The following is a 14,308-nucleotide window of genomic DNA, read 5'->3' as shown; positions in this document are numbered from 1 at the left end:
GTGCTCTTATTCCCCATCAGCAGCAGCTGAAATGACTTTATCAACCCCCTGTGACTGTGAAGGTCTCCAGGGCTGGCTCATGATATGAGCTTGGTCTCAGTGACTGGACTTTGTGAAGCAAAACATCACTGCAAATACGCTCCCAACAGCAATGTCACATCTTGAGTTGTATGTGTCAGGGAGCAGTAAAATTTGTAGTGATGTGATGTTAAACAACAAAATCAGGTTACCAAGGCAACAACCACTGAAATAAACTGATGTCATTTGTTGATTTTTTTTATATGTCCTTTTTTGATCAGGAGCAAGTGGAAAAGCTCAACAGAGTGTTACCACTTGTGTTTATTACAAACCCTGGTAGAGGTCACTGTAATGCAGGTCAGTAAGATTACAGACCGCATTTTTCCTAAAAATAACTCAATATGCTTTTTCAAACCAGGATCTCAGACCGTTTATTTCACATATGGCAACTTTTTTGGCCATTCGGGGGCAGCAGAACAAACTGTACGCACTAGCATAGGTATATTATCACCTTAAAAAGTTTTTTTTGGTGAATGTGTTAGCAAACCATTGCTTATTAATACATGCAGCAGACATAGAACAACTTAAGCATTCATTTGGAATCATGTCTCTGGTCACCTGATGACTGTAAATCCAACATTACCACCACCAACTGAGAAAAATAGCTGACTCGTTAGCTGCTGAATGCCCCACTATGTTAACCAGCTGGTCACTAATTGTGTCTGTCTGCTGTTTGGTGCTGAGCAGGTAGTGTGCAGTCGGTTTATCATGCCTTATTACACATGCTGTGGCTTATGAGAGTGAATCAAACTGACCCATTGTTAATATAAAAATATTGATTTGAGCTGCTTTAACATATTGCAATATAATAATCACATCAGTAACCAGAGCAGTGCTGTCAACCTCATGGAAAGAGAACAAACTTTGGTATGACTCTACCATTTAGTGACATAACTTCAATGAATGTATTCAAATTAGTGTATATATCATGATAATAAATTTGGCGCAACTGTAAATTGTGAGAGACAAATGAAATATGTCAACTATTTTTGCCCAGGTTACAGGAGGTAATCAGAGTTTGTCTTTTGGCATATTGTTTGTGGTGGGTTGTCCATCAGTTAAAATGGTTCCTGGCTTCCCCCTGTAGCAGGCTGTTTCATCTCCCTGCTCCAAATGGCCCTGTCTGCCCACGCTTCCTCTACCATCTGCCCCCCTGTGAAGACATGAGGCATTTCTTGGAACAACCATCCAACAGCTTACATAGGAAGCAGGGGGAAGGCAGCAGCCCATAACACTGACAGTGGTTTGAGGAAACTCAATCTGGTCCAATGTAGTATAAGAGGTACATTTGATTTTTTAATCTATGATTGGCTTTGTTCCAAGAGCTGGAGGAGCTTTCTGCAGCATAATAACAAAATTCTTACTACAGTCTTAACCAGAGGAAGCAGTTTGTTAAAACCCTAATCCCTGATTGTTCTCCTTTAATGTTTACTGTTACGCGAAAGACCCTCTCTAGAGCCAATGTAGATATAAAGGGCTCAATCTAAGGTAACGATAACACAATGATTCTTATTTTCAGGTGATTATACACTAATGAAAACATACTTATGAATATAATATTCCATTTCTGCCAATAGAGCCCTCTAAATCCTACACACTGGTCCTTTAACATACAGTATGAACACAGACAGAAACCATTCCAAAATACTTATTAAATACTTATTATTCTCAATGCTCTCAGCACAGCACTTCTCTTGAATTGATATTTTTCTTTGTCCTCCTCTCTTTTTCAGTGTCTGCCTCCAATAGGCTCATTTTTTTAAAGAGATTTTTTTGGGACATTTTTTCTATTCATTATTGAATAGTGGGCAGTGAATAGGCAGACAGGAAACACGGGGAGAGAGAAATGGGTATGACATGCAACAAGAGTCCCTGGCTGGAATCGAATCAAGGACGTTGCGGTTATGTGGCATGCGCAGTAAGCATTCAGCTACCAGGACACTCCCCGATAGGCTCATATTAAATAAGACCCGTGCTCTTGACATTTGGGAACCAATCAATAGAACAATAAGAAACATGTGACCATGACAATAATGTGCATTTTTTCAATAGTAGTAGATAAATACTTGTAAGGGAGAAAAGTAAAGGAGAGAAGGCTGCTTCCTCCCTTTCCACTTGTCCCTGTTCAGTGATAGTAAAACAGCTGTGTGTCATTGGTGACTGGGCACTGTCAAGTTGTGAAAGAAAGGCTGAAAGTGTTCTGCAGTAATTGACATTAATATTAAAGTGTGGGCACTAATGTGTGGCACACACATATGTGGTAATAGTGACTGAGAAATATTCAATTAACACCTTTTTGTTTTTGTGTATTCTTTAAGATATTCTTTATTTCTTTTATTTTCTTTTCTTTTCTTTTCTTTTCTTTTCTTTTCTTTTCTTTTCTTTTCTTTTCTTTTCTTTTCTTTTCTTTTCGCACTTTGTGACTGGTGTCTGTGAAAGGTGCTATATAAATAAACTTTGCTTGCTTGTTTGCTTAAGCGCTTTATCTTTCCATCTCACCCTGCGCTTACCAGAGCAGGTGGTAGGTTCCAGTTAGGTGAGACTCTGAGATTAGTAAAAAAAAAAAAAAAAATGCTTCTTTGCATGTCATCCTCCAAAAAATGTTATCTAGGCAGCATTACATTTCCCTCAAAACATATTTAGCTAATGCAAAATTCTTGTATAAAGAAATGGAGCACCCTGAATGAGAAGCTGTCCAGCGTGTGGCTTTTATTTTAGATAAAATACAGTATAACGGCATGACTACTGTACATTCCATGTGAAATCTCTTTTTGCAGTGAGCAACTGAAGTTAGCAACAGGGACAGTCACAGCAGCAGCTGAATGATGGATGATGAAGTTTGCATCAGTCTATATTTTGGTTTGATTAAGTTTTAGTCAGAGACTTGTGCATAATGGTGGGAATCAGTAGGTAGCAGTATGCAGTAAGAAGTGCAGATACTCATGGGCAAAGGTCAGAAGTTCCGGTACTCTAGCACTGTGTCATGATATACTTCTTAGGAGAAATGGCTGTTCAGTACTGCAACTTTACATCTGTAATTAATTTAGTTTTAAACTTTACCTGTATGGTAACTAGTGTTTACTATTTCCATTCTTCATTATTTTTCATTATTCATTCATTCTTCTTCATCATTATAATTACACATTATATATTGTAGTGATTTCATCAGTAAAATTCAGTGTGTGTGTGTGTGTGTGTGTGTGTGTGTGTGTGTGTGTCTTTCCTCAGCTGGACAACCCTGATGAACAGGCAGCCCAGATCAGAAGAGAGCTGGACGGACGACTTCAAATGGCTGACCAAATCACCAGGGTAAGAGACAAAGGATGGACGCATGGAGAGATGGAGGGATAGATGGATATACAAGTGGTTGGATAGAAAGGTGGAGGAATGAATGGGTGGATGGAGGGATGGATGGATGGATGAAAGAACAGATGGAAGGATGGACAGATGGATTGAGGGATGAAGGAGCAGATGGATGATGGATGGATGACTAGGTGAAGGACCACATTAATGGATGTATGTATGAAGGAACAGATGTATGATAGATGGATGGATGAAGCAACAGATGGATGGATGGACAGATGGATGGAGGGATGAAAGAACAGATGGATGGATGGATGGATGGATGAAGGAGCAGATGGATGATGGATGAATGGGTGAAGGAACACAGTAATGGATGTATGTGTGAAGGAACAGATGTATGATGATGGATGGATGAAGGAACAGATGGATGGATGGATGGATGTATGTATGAATGAAAGAACAGATGAATGGATGGATGGATGGGTTGATGGCCACATGGGCTATGATGTGATAAATCTTCTTATCTTTCCACATTAACTGCTTTGTTAATATTTGATATTCACTTCAGTTGCCCCGAAAATATCTAACTTTGATTATATACAGTAAATGAATACTTGAGGGAATATTGAGTTGTCATGAACAGCCATGCTTGCAATTATTATTTTTTTAATGCTGTTGTATCAAGATCACAAGTTAATTTATGTCATTATCTTTAGAAAACAAAAGGCCAATTTCTTGAGATAACAAGATAATTTATCATGGGTGGAGCTCATTCTCATTTGTTCATTCCTGTCTTTTCCTCTCCATGTCTCCCTCACATGGATAGCTCAACTATTTAGATCAAGAAGTCTTCAGGTGGCTCTTAAGGACATGGGTTCAAATCTGTCATATGTTGGTTCTTATTTCCTCTCTCCACCCCACTTTCCTTTCTCCCATTAAGTCTAATAAAATGAAAATGCTTGGAAGGTATTGTTTGGAACTTCTCTTTGGCTACATGAAACATCCCATCATATTATGACCAGGAGTTAATCAACCTGCCATTTGGCAGTGACACATATGTCATTAATAAAGATGCTGTTAATAATAATGGGTACTCCTTGATCTACAGTTGTCAAGACGCCGTCTGTGCATGGTGTCATGGCACTCCTGATCTTTGATAAACATTTGTTTTCTCATGATATCGGGTTGATTACCTCATTATCTCTCTATAAAAGCATTAAAAAAATATAATTGCAAGCACAGCCATTCTTGGATTCCGTAGATTTGGGTTGATAATAGTAATAATAATAATTAAGGATTAAGGATTAAGGATTAAAATAAGTAAACACAGTAAGACTAGAACAATAAGAACAATACTACTTTTTTTCTTATGAAGTCATTTTGGACATCATGCTCATTAATCAATGTGTTGTCCTCCTGTTTCTATTAGCTGGGTGGAAGGTTCCCCAGGTTTGCCTCAAGAGAGATGGAGGCCATGTACATCGAGGAGCTGCGATCTTCTGTCAACCTGCTGATGGCCAACTTGGAGAGCATGCCAGTGTCCAAGGGAGGAGAGTTCAAGCTGCAGAAGCTGAAACGAGGCCACAACACCTCCATCATGGACATGGGCCAGGAGGATGAGAACACCCTGTCCAAATCTGACGTGGTGCTGTCCTTTACCTTGGAGGTTGGTGGAGACTAATCAAGGAGTGCCACTGAATTTTGAAGATTTATTATCAGCACAAGTTAGCATGGTAATTTTACTGGTATATATTAAAAAGTGTAAGGCCAGAAGAAGAAGAAGATATTTGATGGGAATCTCCCTTTTAGATTGTGTGATATCTTTTGTGAGGTAGTGACAGTTTGGCCTAAGGTTGGTGCTACACTGTCCAAAATGGAAATGCTTCATCCTCTGGCAAGCATTAATGTGTCATGTGAAGATTATGGCAATCTGCCTGTTAGATTTTGATATTTATTGACATCCTGGAAGTGGCATCAGAGAGGTTAGACACAGCAATAGACAGACTAAACAAATGTACCATAATAACTTGAATATGAAATAAGAGTACTTTAGAATGATGGATGTGGTTAAGTATGCACATCCATCATTCTAAAGTCACTTATGGCAGACTTTTTTCCATAGTCTGACCTTTTGGCAACAGTGAATTACATAATGGCACTTGAATGATTACTTCTGGGACATCGAGATATACACCATCCAAACATGATGAACATGATGTACATTTGAATAAAAGCACAAAAGGTACTCCAGTGATTTAGTACTGCACTTCCATAATGTTGACAGGAAAAGAATGGTCAAAATCAAAGAAACAAAGGCTGACATATCCTTTTAACCTCTATGCCCACAGGCTTTCTGTTGGAAATCTTTAAACCAAACCAAACTTTGTTTATATAGCACCTCAAAATTGCAATACAATTTTGATGGAAATACAATGAAAATTCAACAACATAATGAAAATACAACAATACAGTGAAATTAAAAGGTAATATAACAAAATGATAAAACAAGAGTCATGGTAGAACAGAGAGACCAGTGTAGTGCACAGTAGAAGTGGTTAGATTATAATAAAATAGATTAAGAGAATGCTAAGCGAAAAAGGTATGTTTTAAGATTTCTTTTAAAGGTGTTTACAGATTGTGATTCCCTTAGCTCCTCTGGCAGGCTGTTCCAGAGGTGAGGACCATAGACACTAAATGCCGCCTCCCTATAGTTCTTTGTCATCTTTGTGATCTAGAGGGAGCATACATTAAAAGCATATCTGACAAGTATTCAGGCGCTAGTCCACTGAGTGATTTGAACACCAATAAAAGGACCTGGAAATCTATTCTAAAACTGACAGGTAACCAATGAAGAGACTTTAGGAAAGGTGAGATGTGTGTTCTCCTTCTGGTATTGGTCAATACACATGCTGCTGCATCTCAATGATCTGTAGCTTATTTATAACTTTCCTAGGTAGACTAGAAAGGAGAGCATTGCAGTTATCAAGCCTGCTAGTGATAAAAGCATGCATAAGTCTCTCAGTATCTGCCTGAGAGAGAAGTGGTTGCACTTTAGCAATATTTCTAAGGTGATAAAAGATAGTGTTTCCTAACAACCTGCTTGGTAACAAAACTAGAAGATGATAGCAATGCAGAGAGTAAAATACAGTAGTGGTCCGAGATTGACAAGTCAATTACAGACGATACATCAATCCTTACGCCTGGGACACACTGGGACAACCTCTTGCTTTTCATTTCGGCGCCCATGTTAACAGGTTAGAGCAGCCACACAGCCCGAGGCTGCTGCGTTGCGTCATCTAGAGATTTGAGGTTTCGCCTATTTTCTCCGTGTGATGCGTGTGGTTCTCAGGCGTTAGACCATGAGTGATAATTAGATCCAACATGTGACTGCGGTTGTGAGTCAGTCCATACATGTTTAATAAAATTCATAGAGCTCTACACATTTAGGAACTCAGCGGCTTTGGAGTCTGCTGCATTATCCACATGTAGATTAAAATCACCTATGACCATAATGTTGTCATAATTGGTACTGACAATAGACAACATTTTGGAGAAGTGATCTGAAAAGATAGGGCACTGTTTGGGGGGGTCTATATATTGTTATAACAAGTACAGGGGGTTGGGATTTTAACAGTATAGCATGATGTTCAAAGGAGCAAAAATCACCAATAGGGATATTTTTACAGTTTAGGGCGTCAGCAAATATAGAATTATTCTCAGATATGAGTTTGTTATTAACACAAAATGCTTATTGTTTAGTGATCGAACACTGAGAAGTGCTATATGCATTTTTTCCCATCCAGTCTTTCTTAGTGCATGACATGAAACATTTAATGGGATGGAGTTCAGATTACTTGCAGTTATACCATGAGTAGTAAAGTTTAACTGATGGTTAGTGGATCTCACATGTTGCCTGTTATAAATGTTAACTGGGATGAAATTAGAATGAAAACAAACAGCCCGACTGGGAGTATAGGGAGTATTTGTTTAGTAGTCCAGGCCCCTTGTAGTGACAGTGACAGACTGTAGTAACCACACAAGGTAACTGATTTAACTGACTTTGTTCTATTGGCATAGATGATATGATTACTTTGTGGGGGCATGGACTTTCTCAGTCAACTGGGACAGTGTGTAGGATGGCAAAGTCCATGTTTGCACAGAGAAAGTGTGCACCAGTGTAGTTGGGATGGAGTCCATGGGTGATTTTCATTACACTAACATGTCTCCTCACTTCCCTCACTTGTGTCTCTTTCTTGCGCCTTAGCTCCTCCCAGCGAGGATGAGAGAGAAAGATGCCAGGAAGAGATGTGAGGACGGAGGAATTTAATTAACAAATGGGACATCCTCGCTCACTCCAGCGTCATTTTGAGGAGATGACAAGTAGTCATGACACACTTCTCCCTAAATGTTAAATATGAATAAGTCAGAAATAGAAATTACTAAGTAACAGTTTAAACTCGAAAGTTTGCATTTAAAGTTTATGTACAATTAATCAACACTTTACACTGTTACTTAATCATTTCTGCATTGTAATAGCTGGAAGGAAAACACCTGATAACTGCTCCAATGTTTTATCATTTGATTATAGATCCATAGCAGCGTCTGGCTGTCACAGAATGAGACACAAATAGACAGTTTAAATCTGTTACTGAAAGAACAGAACCGACATTAAGGAACAATAGAAACAACTGTAGCCTGCAGAATATGTTTAAATAAAATGTTGCTTATTTAGTTTGTGAAAATCTGATGTGCTTTTCAGGCTCAGGATGATTTTATAGGAGACACACAGCTGTGCTGCGTCATATTTTCCTGAAGGAGCTGAGTCGCACTGAAACTGACTGTTTACTGTCCTGTCAGATCAGCTGACCAGGGTCTGGGTCACAGAGGAGAGAGGACGCGAGGAAGCATAGAATTAGCATAATGAAAAGCACCTCATCTCTCTTATAGTATTGACTATGGTTCCAGAAGAGGCTGAAATTGTCAATGAAATGGATTCCAAGGGTTGTGCACTCTGCCTTGAGCCAGTTGTGGAGAGCCCAGCGGAGCGGCTGTAGCCAAGTCCAAGAGTTGGAATTTGACCAGAAATCAGGATCCTTTTACCAGTGGACAGGGGTGTAGCCAGGAGATGTCTGAAATCTTCCTTTAACATCTCAGACTGCTGTTTCCTGGTATCATTTGACCCAACATACTCAATGATCCTCCGGGTGGTGTTGTAGTGCTTTGGGTAGCTGTTCTAGGATGTCTGACACACAGGCTCCAGGAAGACAGTAGGCATGGCCCTCCTATGCATATTATGGGGTGTAAAAATAAACGTCTATAATAACTGTATTATGCATGAAAATTATATATTTTTGTATTTTTTCAACATAATTATATGTATTCTTTGACTAATTTTGTACATATGAATTCCCTGTGTCCATAAGATGCATTATACTGTCATGCCTCTCTTTTAAGCTTTTAAGGCAAGGCAAGTTTATTTGTTTTGCACCAGCAATTTAAAGGGCTTTACATAAAACATAAAGACATTAAGACAAAATGTAACACACTCAATGACACTAAAACTTACACACTGGTCCTTTAAGATGTTGCATGGTGCATATGGCTGTTTCACGGTTTTGGTCCGTAATAAGAAACGACTGCACTCTGTACATCTTTGTATTAACTGTTGGTACATTTAATGCTGTAGTGTTTCATGACTTAGACTAAGAAACACACTGGCCATAGAAGAAAATCATGGGGGTAGGATTCATCCCCTGGGAACCATACATATACACGACACATTTTATGCAATTCTAGCCATTTTTTTCAAGATATCTTGTCATGGTCCAAAGAGTTGTTCAGTAGAATTCAGACCTGATGGTGTTGTTGAAGAAAAAAGGTCAGGGGTGTAATGCTTATCAATTAAATTTTCCATATTAAAAAAAAACAATTATTGAAAATAAAAAAATTGGAATTAAATTGAATTAAATTTTATATCTATGGTTGGATAGAAAAATTAATATTAGAAAATAGGAGTGCTTTTATTTCTTTTTCCAGAAACCTAAGCATTCGACTCAGGTTGCATCTGATTGACTGGTGGGGCTGCCCATTGCCATGTCTTGCTTTAGAGTTATTTATACCACTTTCCCCATATTGGCTAAGATGAAAAAGAATAATACACTAAACAATTTAGTTAGCCTATTTTGTGCCACTGGGGAATACATATGCAGTGTTTCTGTACCCAGTGAAGACCTGCAGGGACAGCTGCTGTCACCTGAAAAAAATAGAGAACTATGACAATATTTCATTTATATAAGTATCTGAATACAGTGTAACCTATACAAAAATATAATTTGCTTAATCATGCAATCAAAAATAGATTAAATCATACTGTATGTAGCTCCATCTAATCCAGAAATGAGACATATATTGATGTCAGGTATAAAATGAGCTCCTATTTCTTTTACCCATCCATGTACAGTATGCACGTACTCATTCATCATGTAGCATTCTGCAGAACAACTGGTGATAGACATAACACATTTCTATTGTATCTACTTTGTTTTGTGTTGTGTGTAACACATTTCTACACACAGGGCCCTATTTTCATGAAGGTGCAACAACCAGCGTAAGCAGCGTTCCAACTGTTTGGTATTTTCCTGACCTTGAAATTTGCTTTGCTCGTCTGTGTGGTATGTAGGTGACCAGTGCAGAGCACACAGTGCACAGGTGGGAGGAGACGCATAGACAGGTTGGAGGCGCAAAGACAGTTGAATTTTGGTTCTAGATGTTGAAAACAGATGTCTCAGAACCACATCTGTTTCTGGTGCAACATCAATCTACTGCTGCTTTGGCGATTTTATCAAGAGCAAATTAAATACTTGCTGCAGATGTGCTGCAACAACAGATTAATGCTTGAAATAGAAATAATTTATTTCAGTTAAACACTTACCAACCAAAAAAAGAAAAACAGAAAAAAAACATTTAATGTTGTTAAAGCAGAGAAGTCAGTAAATTATCTGCTGTCCACAGCTGCTTTATACTGTATGAAAAACTTCTTCAGTTCATTAAATCCGTGCGGCATCTGAAGGCAGCAGGACTGATATGTTGATAAATCTGCAGCCTCTGAGAAGTGCTGCGCCAGAGCACAGTGCTGTTACGCACGGCTGTTCATTGTAAATCACCTGATGTCACCAGGCTGATACTGTATAACCACACACACCTCTACACACATCAGACTAGTCGGTTATAACTCAATATTCTGTTTTTGTATGAAGGAGACGTTGGAATAGGAGAGCTCATCAGCCTCTTTTCCAAATTTCTTTTTAGCAAAAGTGTGTCTCATTTTATCCTTGGAAGACATCACGGTGTAAACGCTGTTGTGTAACATTAATTACTAAACTATGTGACTGTGTATGAAGTGAGATACATTAGAATTATTGCTGAAAATGAGGTGAGTCGGTCCAATATAATCATATAAACGGTTTCACCAAATCAGTTTCTTTATTTTTATTTCTACTGTTGTTATAGTAACTATATATAAAAAATATTCCATCTGTCTTTGGCTCTAGATGTGTGGTGGTGTGTGTTCTTCATGTTGTGGTGCTCTGAACCGTCCAGACATTTCCTGAAGAAAAGCTTTCCATTGGCTGAGGTGATGTGATCATGCTTAACTATGATTGGCACAGTTGTTTCAGAGCCATGAGAGCAGTGATGTGACTGGCTCAGAGAGTATTTAATAATCACCACACCCACTGATCTATATTCACCTTTGCTCAGTCCTTTTGCACGTTGCACTGCTGCACATACATGAACCAAAATAGCAGGTGCACATGCAGACGCTGACACAGTCCATGCGCCTAAGACCTACTACTTGCACTTGTCTTTGCACTTGCGTGCTTAAAATAGGGCCCACAGTGTGGTATCATGCAATAGATGCTCTTAAGCAAGACACTGACTACCAGGGTGGTCCAGGAAAGCAGAGACATGTCTCTGTTGGAGTAAACTGGCAAATAAATATCTTTTTCTGATTTCAAACAACCCAGCTACTTTCAAATTAATCCAAATCGCACTGTTTTCCTCATGAACCATGGTTTCTCGCGATTAGCGTCTGGAGATGCTAATGAGACTTTCTACTGACTGATTTTTTTTTAACCTCACCTTAATTGGTTGACAAGCATATCTACTTCTATGTTGAAAACAAACAAACAAAAAAAAAAAGACTTCTTGCCGCTCGGATGAGAAATTATCTGTCCAGCATCTGTGGGTGTTGTTCCTCTACAAGGATCTATGAAGCATAACAGTCCAGAGGCACCATGGTTATTTTACTGCCTCCCTGTCTGTAGCATCAAGTTATATAAAAAAAAATCCAATGTGAGTGAGGTGATCTTTCGAACAATGCATGTTTTCTTTAGCCTGGCAGCACCTGTCCACAATTTGTGCTTATCTGGTTGTAGTCTGGCAAGGCTCAGTAGAACCTGGAACCTTATTAATGACTAAACTATGAGAGCACAGAACAAGCTTTAAATCTGCAAGATTTGTAAGTGAGCAGATGGAGATTTACAAATGTGAATGCAAAACAGAAACTTAACTTTATGTGTGGTCAGTTTGAAGTGCAACCTTACTCTCACAACATTGATAACATCGAACAGTCTTTGCTCTGCTCTCTGCAACTGCCCTGTGATTACACACATGCTGGATGTATAGCTTTCTGTGCTCTTAGTTTTCAAACTGAAGAAACATGCTGACTCTTGTGAAATTGTTGTCAGATTGCTTCTACTGCCCCCCCCCCCCAAGTCTCAGAGGCCAGAATCAAGCTTTATAGTTGCTCATGGGGCGTCCTGTTGACTAAATGAGTAAAGCCCCATTGGGACTGGATTTATTTCTCTAGGGGAAGTGCGATGACTTTAACATTACCTGCCATGGTCAGTGATTTCAATCCCATCTGGAGTGCATAAGCAGGAAATATTTCCCCCCCACCACAGTAATAATTACAGTCCAAATGACCCACTGTTTTTCAGTGAACAAGCTCTTCCTCTTGTAATTTAAATCCCATCCAGAGTTACATTCCTGTATTTTAGTTTATTTCAGTGAATCTGTTTGTCCTTCTACTTCTTTTTTTTATCAGTTCAGCATAAAATTTAACTTTAGTGTGAAAATGTATCTAATCCAAGCTAATTGAATTGATGGAAACATTTGGACAAGATTTAATGTATGTGTTATGACTCAGAGGAGAATGATTTTTGACTCAGATTTACCTCATGCAGTATCTTTGCCTCACATTCAACTCTCCTGCACCACCCTGAGGAGGCTTTGGTCTTTGTTCTGTAGAATATCCAGAACAAAGCTGTCCAGAATGATGAGTGAAATTACAGAGCAACACTGCTCACCTTCCCCTGCAATGTTGTTGTAATGTTGTCAGTTGAGGCTTTAGAGGTTAAACTGTCAACTGTACAACAAAGGCAACCATGGACCATGTGCATGATCATGAATTCAAACCACATTTCTTTTCAAGCAGGGTTCTGTCCTCACAGTTTCTAGATTTATTTTTAAAAGCTTGTTGTTCACACTGAAATTTCAAAAAAGGAAACGACAACAACAACAGAAAAGTGGTTCAATTCTTCTTCTTCATCCTATTCATCCTGTTTCATTTGGCAAACACAATTGTGTGATACTGCCACCATCTGGTGAATAGTGTGGTTGAGCAGGTAAATACTAAATGCCTGGTCTACAGGGTAAACATCTAAACCGTCCCTTGCAACACTCCTTGATGCCTTATTTAGTGTTTTGGGGCAGCCAGCCACATAATACAGATGTTGACATGAAAATGTTGTTTTATGTTTATACGGTTAGACAACTGCACAAGTTTAAAATAGTGATTTGATTGAAGTTCATAAATGCCTCCTGCTAACCCCAGCTAACAACAATTCCTTGGCACTGACACTCAAATGTTACTAACACTCATGCAGTTGTGCGACAGCATAAATATATAGATATAGTTGACAATAACTGCACCTATTGTTTGATCACCTTCTTGACATACAAAATGGAAGAGGCAATGTTAGCTTTATTGTCTTCTTTTTTCTAAGTTGTGGTTTAAACTTGTAATTTTGGGCTGTATAAATGTCCAATTATTTTGTTTCTCATTGTGTTTAAAATATGTCTCTCTGTGTGCGTTGCAGGTGGTGATCATGGAGGTCCATGGTCTGAAGTCGTTGGCTCCAAACAGGATTGTTTACTGCACTATGGAGGTGGAGGGAGGACACAAGCTGCAGACGGACCAGGCGGAGGCATCAAAACCCACGTATGTTCAGTACACACACACACACACACACACACACACACAGCAAAACAAAGCCTTGGTGACTCTCATCACACTTTTTTGGTGGACACAATGCCTTGAGAATAGAGAGTGTAACTTCAGAGATGAAAATCTCTGATATTCTTAGTAAGATATGTTCCCAGCAGTGTCTTGACTAGCGGGGGTTAACATGTAATTTCATGACTGACTGAGGTAACAGTAGTTTGCGTCTTCATCATTTACACAATCATTTCTATAATTAAGCAGCAGTACCAATAAAACTGACAATGCTTCCGTCTCAGATGTAACATCACAGGTCCCATCTCGTTTCCATGGTAGCCACTCATTCATTGTCTCATCACTTACACTTCCGGAGAAACACCAGGTTTCTCCCAATTAACATACATATTATGTGATATTTTGTGATTCTGATACAACCTAGACAGTCTTGTCTTGACCAAAACTGTCTAGCCTCTGTTCCACTAGCTTCTGTAACTCAAGTCTAATCTCTCATTTAGCATTTCTTTCATCGTCTTGAAAAAATGAGGCGTGTTCCTGGGTTTACTTTCTGTATTCTATTACAAATTGGCTCCACTACAGAAATTGCTTTACAGAAAATGTATACAATAAACTACAGCTCCCATGACA

At 38.8% G+C, this 14,308-nt stretch overlaps 1 protein-coding gene across 2 annotated transcripts in view; it reads left to right on the top strand.

Moving 5' to 3' along the window:
- The window catches only part of cadpsa (Ca2+-dependent activator protein for secretion a), a 202,536-nt gene that overhangs the window by 75,860 nt on the left and 112,368 nt on the right, over positions 1-14,308 (top strand). For both annotated transcript variants that reach the window (XM_042406222.1, XM_042406221.1), the window contains exons 4-6: positions 3,307-3,387; positions 4,811-5,047; positions 13,542-13,663. In XM_042406222.1, coding sequence (XP_042262156.1) covers positions 3,307-3,387; positions 4,811-5,047; positions 13,542-13,663 — 440 coding nt within the window. The remainder of the gene's footprint in view (positions 1-3,306; positions 3,388-4,810; positions 5,048-13,541; positions 13,664-14,308) is intronic.

Source organism: Thunnus maccoyii, chromosome 3 (assembly GCF_910596095.1).
Source record: "Thunnus maccoyii chromosome 3, fThuMac1.1, whole genome shotgun sequence".
NCBI classification, from domain to species: Eukaryota; Metazoa; Chordata; class Actinopteri; order Scombriformes; family Scombridae; genus Thunnus; species Thunnus maccoyii.
This window is presented reverse-complemented; position numbering and strand designations above follow the sequence as displayed.